At 48.5% G+C, this 13,093-nt stretch overlaps 1 protein-coding gene across 1 annotated transcript in view; it reads left to right on the forward strand.

Moving 5' to 3' along the window:
• Nucleotides 1-5,925: 5,925 nt before the first annotated feature.
• Nucleotides 5,926-13,093, forward strand: part of TXNDC16 (thioredoxin domain containing 16) — a gene marked incomplete at its 3' end in the record, with an annotated part of 13,972 nt that continues 6,804 nt past the window's right edge. Inside the window, exons 1-6 of the mRNA XM_010164422.1 lie at nucleotides 5,926-6,094; nucleotides 6,964-7,046; nucleotides 8,930-9,003; nucleotides 10,114-10,188; nucleotides 10,508-10,629; nucleotides 11,137-11,227. Coding sequence (XP_010162724.1) covers nucleotides 5,926-6,094; nucleotides 6,964-7,046; nucleotides 8,930-9,003; nucleotides 10,114-10,188; nucleotides 10,508-10,629; nucleotides 11,137-11,227 — 614 coding nt within the window. The remainder of the gene's footprint in view (nucleotides 6,095-6,963; nucleotides 7,047-8,929; nucleotides 9,004-10,113; nucleotides 10,189-10,507; nucleotides 10,630-11,136; nucleotides 11,228-13,093) is intronic.

Raw genomic sequence — 13,093 nt, forward strand, 5'->3', positions numbered from 1 at the left:
GGGGACATGGGTGTGTGACGCTCTCCCAGCAGCCGCGATGGAGGGGTGAGGATTGCAGCCCCAATGCTGAGGACACTGAGGTAGGTGACACCCCGAAGCCATCCCGCAGGCAGCTTGGCAGTGTCCATCATCACAGTCCAGATGCTGTCCAGGGATTTGGGGCGGCTGGTCCCCTGGGACAGACTAGACAAGGAGCAGTGGCAGTGGGGGACACTGGGTTGTCACTGTGCATGGACATCAAAGTGCTCCTCTCCCAGCGTGGGCGGTGGGAAAGGCTGCAGCGTGTCTCTCCCGCAGCCTTGGCCAGCAGACGAGGCCCAGCTGGGTGCTGGGAAGTGGGACCTGGAAGTGAAACTGAAAGTGAAACTCTCCGGGAAGTGACAGGGATGGGGCAGTGTGGGAGCATCACTGTGAAAACCCCAGCGAGGCAAAGCCCGCTGAGCACCAGGCTGGGACACGCTGTGGTGTGGATGTATTTCCCACCTTGAGAAGGATCCCTGTGCTGCGAGATGCTGCTCCCACACCCAAACCTTTAGGCACCTTTGTCCCCTGACCACAGACCCATATCTCACCTTTACACCAAAAACCAGATGTGTCTGATGCCAGGGGGTGAGGGGCTGGGAGAGCAGCAGAGCTCCCTTATCACCAGCCGTGCTGTACCAGATGTCCCTCCGGTCTCGTGAGCTGCCCCGGCACAGATTTGTGCCCCAGACTGATTACGCAGCAATTAGCAATGTCCTTAAAATGCTGCTGGTTGAAAAGTGTGTCTGTCTGCCTCTGCACAAAAGGCCTGGCAGCGCTCCGGCTTGGAACGGCGTCTGTGGTTAAATGCAAAATAAATATCTCTGCAGTGAGGCTCTGGTATCTGACTGTGAGCAGTGCATGAGTCTGCTGTGCGTCCCAGTATCACAACCTGGCTGGGAGGCTTGGAGTGTCCAGTGTAGGTGGAAACATCTTCTTGCAGCTGTAGGGTCACAGCACATGATGTGGGGACACGGCTGTAGGGACCTCGCATTTGCAGGTTGGAACCCCTGTGTCCCCCCCAGGCTGCTGGGAACAAGGGGTGGGTGGAAAAAGTGAGCAGGTATTTCATTCCATGATTGCAGACCCATCCCGAAGTGGTGGAGAACCATCTCAGTGCTGTCACTGCTGGGGAACTGCAGCTTTTTGACCTTTTCTGCTTAAACTTGAGAAGAAACTTCTTTCCAGTGAGGGTGACAGAGCCCTGGGACAGGCTGCCCAGGGAGGGTGTGGAGTCTCCTTCTCTGGAGACATTCAAAACCCACCTGGACACCTTCCTGTGTGATCTCATTTAGGTTCCTGCTCTGGCAGGGGGGTTGGACTGGATGATCTTTTGAGGTCCCTTCCAATCCCCAACATTCTGTGATTCTGTGATTATTCAAGTCAGCCAGGTCAAAGAACTTGCCTTTGGAAAATTTGAAAGGAGCTGGGTTTAACTCTGTTCCAGCAAAACTGGGGTTGTGATAATTAACCTGACTTGTCTGCTGCTTAGGAAAAGGCTAGTGCTGGCCACTTTTTCAAAGATGAGAAGGGAAGGGGAGCATGTAGTGAAAAAAATGCAAAATAATGTGTTATCTATCTGTTGGTCTGTTCAACCAAGGCCCAAGGGACAGGACAAGAGGAAATGGGCTCCAGTTGTGGCCAGGGCAGTTGAGATGGGATGTGAGGAAGAATTTCTTTGCTGCAAGGGTTGTGAGGCATTGGAAGGGGTTGCCCAGGGCAGTGGTGGAGTCCCCATCCCTGGAGGGATTGAAGAGTCGTGTAGACACAGTGCTGAGGGACATGGGTTAGTCATAGGGGACTTGTCAGTGTTGGGTTCATGGTTGGACTTGATGATCTTAAAGGGCTTTTCCAATCCAGACCATTCTGGGGTTCTGTGACCCACTTAACGTAGGGAAGTGTGGTTATTGCTGGGCAGCTGTAGGATTCTGTAAAACTAACACATAACCTCACCCAGGGGGAAAAAAAAAGGGCTTAAATATTGCTTATGTCAAGCAATATTTCAGCAGTTGTCAGCAGTAGATGTCAACAATTGTCAGGCATGTGACTTGGGGCTGCGTGTTCTGATGATCTAAAAACCTGCAGGACAAACCTCCCCTGCCCCAGGCAGTGAAGTAACAGTTTCACATGGTGAAAACAGCTTTTTTTCTTTAAAACTTCACAACTTTAACTTTTTTTTTTTTTTTTAAATAATCTAGAAAGATAAATGGGAATGAGAGTGGGTTTTAGAACTCTTGTGTATGTCCCTAGTCCAGATCCCTTCTCTCAAATAAAGAACAAAACCAAAATACAAACAGAAAACAACAAAAAAAAGAAGGAACTCAACAGTGCAATGTAACAAAGCAAATAACATTCAACTATGGTTTGACAGGTGATGAGTTCACCTGAGATTAAATGATTTTTAGGCGTTCTATAACAAAATGCTGCTTTGTGATAATAGTGGGAAGGCAACAAAGGGAAATCAAGGAGGGTATATAATAGAATCATAGAATCATTGAATGGTTTGGGTTGGAAGGGACCTGAAAGCTCATCCAGTTCCAACCCCCCTGCCAGCAGCAGGGACACCTTCCACTAGACCAGGTTGCTCAAAGCCTCATCCAACCTGGCCTTCAACACTTCCAGGGAGGAGCAGCCACAGCTTCTCTGGCCAACCTGTTCCAGTGTCTGACCACCCTCACAGTGAAGAACTTCTTCCTAATATCTCATCTAAACCTCCCCTCTTTCAGCTTAAACCCATTTCCCCTTGTTTTGTCATTAACTGCCCTTAAGAAAAGTCCTTCCCCAGCTTTCTTGTAGCCCCTTCAGGTACTGGGAGGCCGCTATAAGATCTCTCCAGAGCCTTCTCTTTCCAGGCTGAACAGAAGTCTATTAGTTTCTTTCTATTAACTCCCCACTCCGTTCTCGTAAGGCCCCACCTGGAATACTGCGTCCAGTTCTGGAGCCCCCATCACAAGAGAGACCTGGAGCAGCTGGAACAAGTCCAGAGGAGGCCACCAGGATGATGCGAGGGCTGGAGCAGCTCTGCTGTGAGGACAGGCTGAGAGAGTTGGGGTTGTTCAGCCTATTGTAACTATCATTGTAACCATGATTCCCCAAACTCCGGGTTCTCACTGGAGAGTCAGCATCATCCAGATATGGTTCAGTGGGATCCCAAGGATGTTTTCCTTGCCCCTGAAGAGCCAATTTATCATCTCTTCAGGAGAAAATAAGTTTGCAGACAGTACAGGTGTTGGGAAAGCTTCCATCTTCAGATGAGCCAGCTGGGAAGGGGTTGCTGGTCAGGCAGTGGTGCATGTCTGGAGGGATTCACATGGATCCACAGAGCAGGAGGCTGGAGCAAAGAGCTTTTCAGGGAGTTTTTCTGGATTCCCTAAAGGAAACCTGTGTGCATGGTCCAAAGTGCAAGAAAATCCATCAGTGTTACGCTCTCCTTTGCATTTTGCAGCAGCAGCAGGAGGTATATTTGTGCTGGGGCATCCAGCCATGCCAGGGAGAACTCTTCAGCCTGTTTAATCTGTGATGGCTACAGGTTTGAGTCAGCCCCGTATGGATTTGGGGGCTGTTACGTGTCCTCTCTGCCAGCAAATTTGGGCAGGCAGCGTGCTGAGGAACTGCTGCCACGGGGGCATGAAAGGCAGGTGAGTGTGCTGCCAAAAACCTGTACCAGCTGGGTGTGGGGTGAATGTCCTGCTGCAACAAAAAAGCCTGATCTGTGTCAATCATCACAGGAGAGGTTGAAGTGACACCATTTAGGAGCATCCTACATGTTCCTGGTTTAGGAACATCTAATTAAAACTTACCAGCTGAGGGCTCTGCAGGCTGGAAAATACTGATATAATGAGAGAAAATGAAGGGGCAGCAGCAGTGTAACATATATAGACCAGACATAAAGTGTAGGCTTTTTGCAAGAAGGTAGTGGATCACCAGGAGGAAAATACCCTGCTGAGGGATGTGGGAGGTTGTACATCACCTGCATTTAAGTCCAGGTTGGTGGCGTTTCTCCTGAGTTCCACCCATGGAGGATGGAGATGGGACCTGACTGACTGTGAAGTCCAGGCTTCCAGTAGGACAGTGGTTTTTCCTTGTCTTGTGAGTCTCTAAAACCACCCCACATTACTCTTTGTTGAATCACAGAATGACAGAAGAACTTCTTCTCTCTAAAAGGGTTTTCTGAGGCCGGGACAGGGGTCAATAGAGGGTCCTCCTTGGCGTGAGCTTCGCAGTACGCCATCAGATCTGCTGCTGCTTTTGACACCTGGAATAGAAGGAGCCCCATGTTAGGGACAGGCTGTGCTGGGAACATCCCACCCTGAGAGATCCCACCGGTGGGATTGGGCTCAGAGCATCCCCAACCCGGGGTATGCAGCCCCGTGTCCTGGCCAAAGACCTGATGGGGGGATCAGAGAATTGTGGTTGGAAAAGCCCTCTAAGATCATCAAGTCCAACCATGAACCCAACACTGACAAGTCCAACACTAAACTATGTCCCTCAGCACTATGTCAACACCTCCAGGGATGGGGACTCCACCAGTGCCCTGGGCAACCCCTTCCCATGGCTCAGAACCCTTTCAATGAAGACATTTTTCCCAATATCCAATCTAGAATCTCTGTGTCGTTGGAGGCTGCTCCTCTTACCTCCTTGTCAGTGAGCTCTCCCATTTGACCTGGGCTGGTTCCCACAAGCCAGGACTGAATTTCTTTTTCCATCCTGCTGTAGACAAGTTTGTCATTTAATAATCATCACCCCTCCTGCCCCAATCTCTGTCCTCTCTGTAAGCCAGAGGATCAGATGGGAGGACAAAGGATCAGAAAGCCTGGGAAGGAGAGAACAGGAGCTTTTTAGATGAGAAGAAACAAATTCCTGCCTTTCTCAGCTCTGTCTTTGTTCCTTTGTGCTATCCAGGCCTGATCCAAACACCTCACCTCCATGAGAAGGTTGAGCGTGCCTGGCTGTCACCAACTCCTCACTCTTGGACCAAGGCAGAGGGACTTTGCCTCCTTGTTTTTGAGCATTTGAGTTTGGGTTTGTCACAGAGCAGTGGTGATAAGCTGACAGCATCTGACGGGGTGCTGGAGGGAATGACAGTCCATGGACACAGGGGCATTTGTTAATGGAAACAGCTGCAGCTCATGATGCAAAGCAAACAGCTTCTACATGGCTTCAATTCCAGCTTTGTCTCTTTGTTGACCAGGGACTGACCCCATGCTCCATCACACTCAGCAGCAAAGACCAACACCTGAAGAGCAGGTTGTGAAGGAACCTGGTATTAACCTGGAATGAAGTGGTGTGCTGGTTTCACTCCTTTGGCTGCAGCCAAACACAGTCGCTCTCTCACTCTCGCCCCCACCCAGGGAGAGAATTGGAAGGGTCATAGTAAGAAAACTTGTGGGTTGAGATAAAAACAATTTACTAATTGAAATCATCATCATAATTGAATATCCAAATGAGTGATGCCCAGGGCAGTTGCTCACCACCTGCCAACCAATTCCCAGCCTGTCCCCAGCCAGCAATCTTGGAGCAAAGACAGTCCCCAAACCCTGTGATACTGTCACTGTTTTCTGCCTGTACATGTGATTTCTGTCTGACTCAAAAAAAACACCCAATAGAAGAGGGAAGAAAAACAACCCTAAATTGAAAGCACTGAGGGTCCTTGCTCTTGCAGGTACTGCTGAGAGGAAAGAGAATGGCCTTTGCTGTTGTCTTTACAGTTGTCTGAATCACCTGCTGTTCTAGTGACTAATTCATGATGTTCTTGAGATGTTTGTCTCACATCTGGAAATTACAGTCATGCTGCACCTCCCTAAGCAGAAGACTCTCATATATATGTTTGTGTATATATATATTTATATGTGTTTGATTTTTTTCGCAGTTGTGACTCTCCTGTGCCTGTAGCTGATATCAACCATGTCAGCCCAAAAGGACAGATGGATTTCTTCCTTCTCTTTCCTGCTCTTCTGGACTTCCTCCATCCCAACATGGGGAAGTGCAGGGCTGCTGCAGGAGCTGAGCCCCCAGGAGTATTTCAGGAGCTTGCAACCCGGCAGAGCATCCCTGGCTTATTTCAGCCACCATGGTGTGTATTTAACAGGATGCATTTCCATCAGCCTGGCTTTTCAGCAAAGGCTTGTGTGAGGGTGTGTGTGAAAGTCAAACAATGAAGAGGCAATTCTTGAGATTTTTAAACCCAAAGTGATTTTGAAGAGCTGGTTGAGCTCAGATGGAAATCTGTGTTTGCACAGCTCCAAGTGCTTCTGACAGGCAGAGACCTCTTGGGGTGGGATCTTTCCTGGCTGTGTCCCCAGACACATTCCTTCAAACCTCTTCATTAATTTTTCTGGATTATTTTCTGGAGATACCATGAAAGAAAAACCCAACCTCCTAAGGAGTTGTGCCCTCAAAGGGGTTGGGTTTCTCTTCCATGGTACCTCCCATGGAAAGGGGCATCATTTGCATGCAGGGGAACTAAGGGCTGTCAAGAATTAGGTGATCCTTGGCCTTGTTCCTTGTTCTGCTCCTTCATGACCCTTCAACACCCACCAGAGACATTGGTGTTGGCTGAGACAGCTCCCACAGCTCCCACATCAGCATTGAGAGGCTGGATGTGTTAGAAGGGAAGGAGGGGAGACTGCAGACATTCACACTGTTGCCTGTAATAAGTTTTGTTTCAGTAAATACTTTACTCCTTGAGTACGAGCAAGACCGTATTGTGTCAAGCACTGTCCCAGTGTGTGGCAGGAGGATGCTCTTGACCCTGAGGACCTGCAGCCCAGCCCAGCAACACCCATCTGACAAAACCAGATGTCCTAGGGATGTTTGCATGGGGACCTTAGCATGCTGTTACCATGCCAGAGCACAGACAGTGCTTGCCCTGAAGATACTCTCATCTGCCTCATCCGTAAGGAGAAGGGATGGAAACAATCTTGAGATTTTTTGGTGTTTCAGTTTCTCCTGGTGGCCAGCCCTTCTTGGAGCAGATTGAGAACTCAGCCGAGGCCCTCCAGGATTATGGCATTTCAGTGGTGAAGGTAAAAGGGGATGAGGAGTGGGACAGATTATTTCTGCAGGACTTCCTGTGGGGTGGCCAGAGCTTCTCTCAACCCATCATGGGGACTGACAGCAGTGGGACTCCCCAAGAAAGCAGGTGTTGGCTAAGCAGGGTGTCCCATTTTATCCCTTGCATCTTACATCTTATATCTGCTGCTTGTGGGTTGTGTCACACCTTTTGCCTGTGGGACACAGACAGGCTCCTGTGTCCCAGAGAAGCTCGATGTTGTGCCTGTGTCACAAAACACAGCGAAGCAGAGGACTGACCATGCTGTGGGTCAGGCAGGGGCAGCCCTGAGCTGTTCCTGGCCTCCTAGTTCATAGAATCATAGAATCATGGAATCATGGAATCACTTTGGTTGGAAAAGACCTTTAAGATCATAAAGTCCAACCATAAACCCAGCACTGTCAAGTTCACCTCTAAACCACGTCCCTAAGCACCACATCTACACATCTTTTAAATACCTTCAGGGATGGTGACTCCACCACTTCCCTGGGCAGCCTGTTCCAGTGCTTGATGACCCTTTCAGTGAAGAAATTTTTCCTCATATCCAGTCTAAATCTCCCCTGGTACAACCTGAGGCCATTTCCTCTTGTTCTATTGTTTGTTACTTGGGAGAGGAGACCAAGACCCCCACTGCTCTCCACCCTCCTTTCAGGGACTTGGACAGAGCCAGAAGGTCTCCCCTCAGCCTCCTTTTCTCCAGGCTCAACACCCCCAGTTCCCTCAGCCACAAGGGAACTCAGCACACTTGTGCTCCAGACCCTTCCCCAGCTCTGTTGCCCTTCTCTGGACACGCTCCAGCACCTCCATGTCCTTCTTGGAGTCAGGGGCCCAACACTGAACCCAGCACTCGAGCTGCAGCCTCACCAGTGCCCAGTCCAGGGGGACCATCACTGCCCTGGTCCTACTGGCCACACTGGTGCTGATCCAGGCCAGGATGCCCTTGGCCTTCTTGGCCACCTGGGCACTCTGCTGGCTCATCTTCAGTCTCAGTAGATGAGCCTGTACACTTTGATTTGCATTCATGTGTTTAGGGGACATTTAGCTACTCAAATTTTTCCCATAGATTGGTCTTTTTCATGGGTAACCCCACGTACCAGGCTGAGCTGGCTGATCTAATCTGACCTCCCTGCAGCTGCGTGGGGTCCTTGGAGTTGTCTGGTCATTGCTGTGCACCCATAGGCATGGCACAAGGAAGAGTATGATCCCCAGCATGCTGCAGAGGTGGACATCAGCCCGCTCGTCTCATTCAGGTTGGACTTGCCTGACTCCACCATGGCTCCCTCCTGCCAACTCAAACTGCAAATGATGATGAACGGGATCACTTCACTTCTTTTCAATTCAGTGCAATAAATATTTGATATAAAGGGGTTTTTAGCTGAAATTTCATGCAGGTTTAGGGGAGGGAATTACAAATTCAAGCAAGTGTAATGAGATTATAAGAAGTGCTTACATACATGTGTGTATCTATTTGATTTACCTGGTCTAGTGGAAGGTGTCCCTGCTGATGGCAGGGGGGTTGGAACTGGATGATCTTTAAGGTCCCTTCCAACCCAAACCATTCTATGATTCTATGATTTCCTCCAGATACAGGCTGGGTTTAATAAGCAAGCACTGATCTGTCACTTTGAATATGCTGAGCATATTGTGGTCCCTTCTGACCCAATTCAAGACAGGCTGAGCTGGAGAACTGAAGTACAAACTCCAGTCCCCACCTCTAGACTCCATTTTATTGTGTTTTTTCTCCCAGCAGGTTTGGAAAGGCTCTATTTACACTCTTGAATGGAAGAAAACTGTAGTAGTGTATGTTTGGAGTAATTTGTGGAGCTGAATGTCTAATTACCTGCTTTCAATGTCTAGGTTAATTGTCCCAAAGAGGATGTCTCAAGATATTGTGGAAAAGACAATGTGTTAAGGAAAGCCTACCTGTTCAGGTGAGGGGGACTTTCTGGGCACCCCACTGTGATTGCTTGTCCAGTGCAGATGTTTGAAGGGAACACTGTGAGTGATCAGAGATGTCTGTGTAGGAAGAGAGGAGCCAGGAGGACAGCAGTGACACACAGAGTTTAGCAAAAAGTACCTCTGAAGGGTCCAACACAGGCAGAGTAGATGCTTTGTCCTCAGTGTGAAGCCTCCAGTCCTACCCCATGTTCCTCTGAGCAGCAGAGGGCTGTGCTGCTGCATGAAACCACGAGAGAAATCCTCCATCAGTGTTCTTCTGTCCTTGGTGGCCTCCCACCAACAGCTCCTCCAGAGTTATACTGAGACCACTAAGTTTTGGGTCTAGTTCTAGAAAGAAACACTCTTTGGTGCTCTTCCTGTTGGTAGATGTGAAGATTTAGCTCTTGGTCTCTCCGTGGGGTGTCAGCTGGAAGCTTCTCCATGTATCAGCTCATTTCTCATTGACTGTTGTACATGATCCACAGAAATATTTCTTCTGGTGATGAGGGCCTACAGGATGATGCTTGGTGTGTAGAATCATTATAGAATCATAGAATGGTTTGGGTTGGAAGGGACCTGAAAGCTCATCCAGTTCCAACCCCCCTGCCAGCAGCAGGGACACCTTCCACTAGACCAGGTTGCTCAAAGCCTCATCCAGCCTGGCCTTCAACACTTCCAGGGAGGAGCAGCCACAGCTTCTCTGGCCAACCTGGGACACTGTCTCACCACCCTCACAGTGAAGAACTTCTTCCTAATATCTAATCTAAATTAGGAAGCTCCCCTCTTTCAGCTTAAACCCATTTCCCCTTGTTTTGTTATTAACTGCCCTTATGAAAAGTCCTTCCCCACCTGAGTCTGTGCTCAGCTTCTCATCACCAGTTCCCAGAAGCTGAGGGAAGCAGCAGTGAGAGAGGTGACTTCTACTAAAACAGCATTGCCTGGACACCTCATCCTCCAAAATCCCCAAATTCAATCCTGACATTTTCTTTCCAGCCACTCCTGCCAGCAGATACCTGAAAGTATTCATCAGAGTGCAAATGAAATCAGTACACGTCGCTAATTTTGCATAGTCTCTTTGGTGATACTCTTTCTTCCCTCCCTAGAGGTAACATGCTGATCAGAGAGTTTCCCACCGATGCCTTGTTTGACGTGAACTCCATCGTTGCTAACGTGTTATTGTAAGTATGGACCAGAAACATCTCTGTGAAATCCTTCCCTTTCCATTTTCACTTGTCCATGTAAATTATTGCATAAATACAAACCCCTCTTCTTGCAGAGTCAGAAAGCTGCTTCTCTCTTTGGTGTGGTTTGACCCTGGTAAATCTGTGCTGTTGAGATGACTCACCAGCTCACATCTGGGCAGCTGTATTTCACTGTGAACTTTCAATCTGCCAGCAAGAAGCTGGAATTTTACCTTATTTTTCCCATGACAATTATGTGGCTGCAAATTTGCTCTTCAAAGAAAAGTTGCTAACGAGTTTTTTTCTGCCTCCTCAGTGCCTTGCTCTTTAATGAAGTTAAATACGTTGAAACACTGATGGATCTTCAGAACATTGAAAATGCATTGAAAGGGAGATCCAACATGGTCTTTGCCTATGTACCAGCTACTGGGACAGCAGGTATTCACACTCAGCTTTTCATCTTTGCTCTCCTCCCAGGGCTTTTTTTTACTAAGGTGGAAGGGAGGTGGGTTTCTGACCCAAAATCCTGTAAATGAAGGATCAAGGAAACCTGAAAGGGCCACCCAGGTGCAAGTTCTCCACCTCTTTTTGTCTTGCTGTGTTTCCAAAGAGATCAGTTGCACCAGAAAAGTTTTGCTAGGAGCACACAAACTTTCAGAGGTGGATTTGGGAGGGACAGCAAGGCAGTGGCTGCTGTCTTAATAAATAAGCCCATTGACAGATCTCTGGTTATCCAGTGGAATGGGTTCACATACACCTTTACTGGGGATCAGCAACTGGGTTCAGCTCCAGCTACTCAGTTACCTTCATAAAGTGTCTTCAGACAGCTGTGACTTTTTCCTGAGAGTTTCTGAAAGCCTGGGCATTGGTATTTACAACTGGGAAGGATGAAGAGGGAGATCTGGAAGGATCTGAGATGAGTTTGTCTTGCCTTTCTCTTTCCAGAGCACAGAGCTGTGATGGAGGCAGCTTTTGTCTATGGGACTGTCCACCAGTTTGTTCTGACAACTGAGGCAACGCTGTTGAAAGACACTGGGTATGTCCAGACACACACCAAGTAGAGCCACTCCCCATCACTCTTTGCTCTATTCTTGTTTTCTCACCTTCTCAGATCAAATCTGGGATGGTATTAGGATGTTATGCCAAGGGTGGACAGTCAGATCTGTTTTGCTTTTCTAAAACCAGCTGCTGTTTGTGTTCCTGGACTTGGACTAACTATGCCATTTATGACTGTTCATTGAATGGGGTCTCAGCACAAGAAAGACATGGACCTGCTGAAGCAGTTCCAGAGGAGACCACAAAAATGATCAGAGGGATGGAACAGCTCTGCTGTGAGGACAGGCTGAGAGAGTTGAGGCTGTTCAGCCTGGAGAAGAGAAAGAAGATCTTATTGTGGCCTTTCAATACTTGAAGAGGGGCTATAAGAAAGATGGGCACAGACTTTCTAGCAGTAGTGATAGGACAAGGGGAAATGGTTTTAAACTAGAACAGGGGAGGTTTAGACTAGATATAGTGAAGAAATCGTTTAGGATGAGGGTGGTGAGACACTGGCCCAGGTTGCCCAGAGAGGTGGTAGAAGCCCCATCCCTGGAAACATTCAAGGTCAGGTTGGATGGAGCTCCGAGCAACCTGATCTGGTTACAGATGTCCTTGCTCACTGCAGGGGGTTGGACTAGATGGCCTGGAAAGGTCCCTTCCCACCCAAACCAGTCTGTGATTCTGTAATTCTAGAAGAGCCCAGTGGCTCCTTTCCATACCTGACTGCTCAAACCTCAGCCGTGGGTTTTCAGGGAGGCTGATGTTATAGTTCTAAAACACCCTTCTTTGTGCTTTGCTGAGCAAGTCTGGCCAGCTGAGAAGGGTAAAAACTGCTGTAGTGGGTCAGAACAAATTTCTTACCTTGCAGTGGCCATAGGTGCTTCCCAAGGGGCCTGAGGAAATGGATGTGTGTCACCTGCAGCCTCCCATCTTCTGGCAGTCAGAGGTTTGGGGACTCTCAGATTCTCAGCTGAATCTGTGTCATGGTGATAACAGCCACCAGAATTTTTTTAAACACATTTTCACTTTTAATCTCAGCAGCTTCTGGCAACAAGAAGTTCTGCAGTTCAGCTGCACGAGATACTGCTTATGTATTTGGGACTTCCCACCCCATGGCTTCACGGGAGCTGGCCAGCTCAGGCCATCCCCTTCCCACCCAGGAGGAGCTGCATTAGAAGGGCAGATCCTCCAACACAATTCCTTGTTGCTGTGACCTGCTGCAGTCAGGAAACCCAGAGGGAAGGAAGGTGGGAATGTAGAATCACAGAATCATTAAGGTTGGAAAAGACCTTCAAGATCATAAAGTCCAACTGACAACCCAACACCACCGTGCCCACTAAACCATGTCCTGAAGTGCCGTGTCTACACATTTTTTGAACACCTCCAGGGATGGGGACTCCACCACTTCCCTGGGGTATCACCTAACATGTTGCATCTTCAGCAAAGCCTTCATATAACGATCTGCCTGCTTTCACAGGTGGCACCAGGGCAGGCACCAAAGCCCTCCTTCCCTGAGATGCCATCCCATCCTTGCAGGATCATGATCAGGGACAGCATTTTGTGACTGCCACTAGATGGCACGGTTGGCATTTGGACAGGAATTAGCTTCATTCTGCTTAAAGCAAAGAGGACACCAGCAGACCATCTCCTTAGCTGAGGAAATGGTGGTAGCTTCACCAACATGGATAGCTTTCAGCCAGCGGAGCAACAGGCTTTAAGCTCTTAATACTACACTCTACTCTTCCATAGAGAGATCTTAAAACCTTTTACAAAGAAGGTGATCCTTGTTTTAGAGGTGGGGAATATGTGTGTAGGAAAAGGAACATGACTTCCCAAAGTTAACCCACAGGCCAATACCAGTGAT

Source organism: Antrostomus carolinensis, unplaced genomic scaffold (genome assembly GCF_000700745.2).
Source record: "Antrostomus carolinensis isolate BGI_N321 unplaced genomic scaffold, ASM70074v2 scaffold5243, whole genome shotgun sequence".
NCBI classification, from domain to species: Eukaryota; Metazoa; Chordata; class Aves; order Caprimulgiformes; family Caprimulgidae; genus Antrostomus; species Antrostomus carolinensis.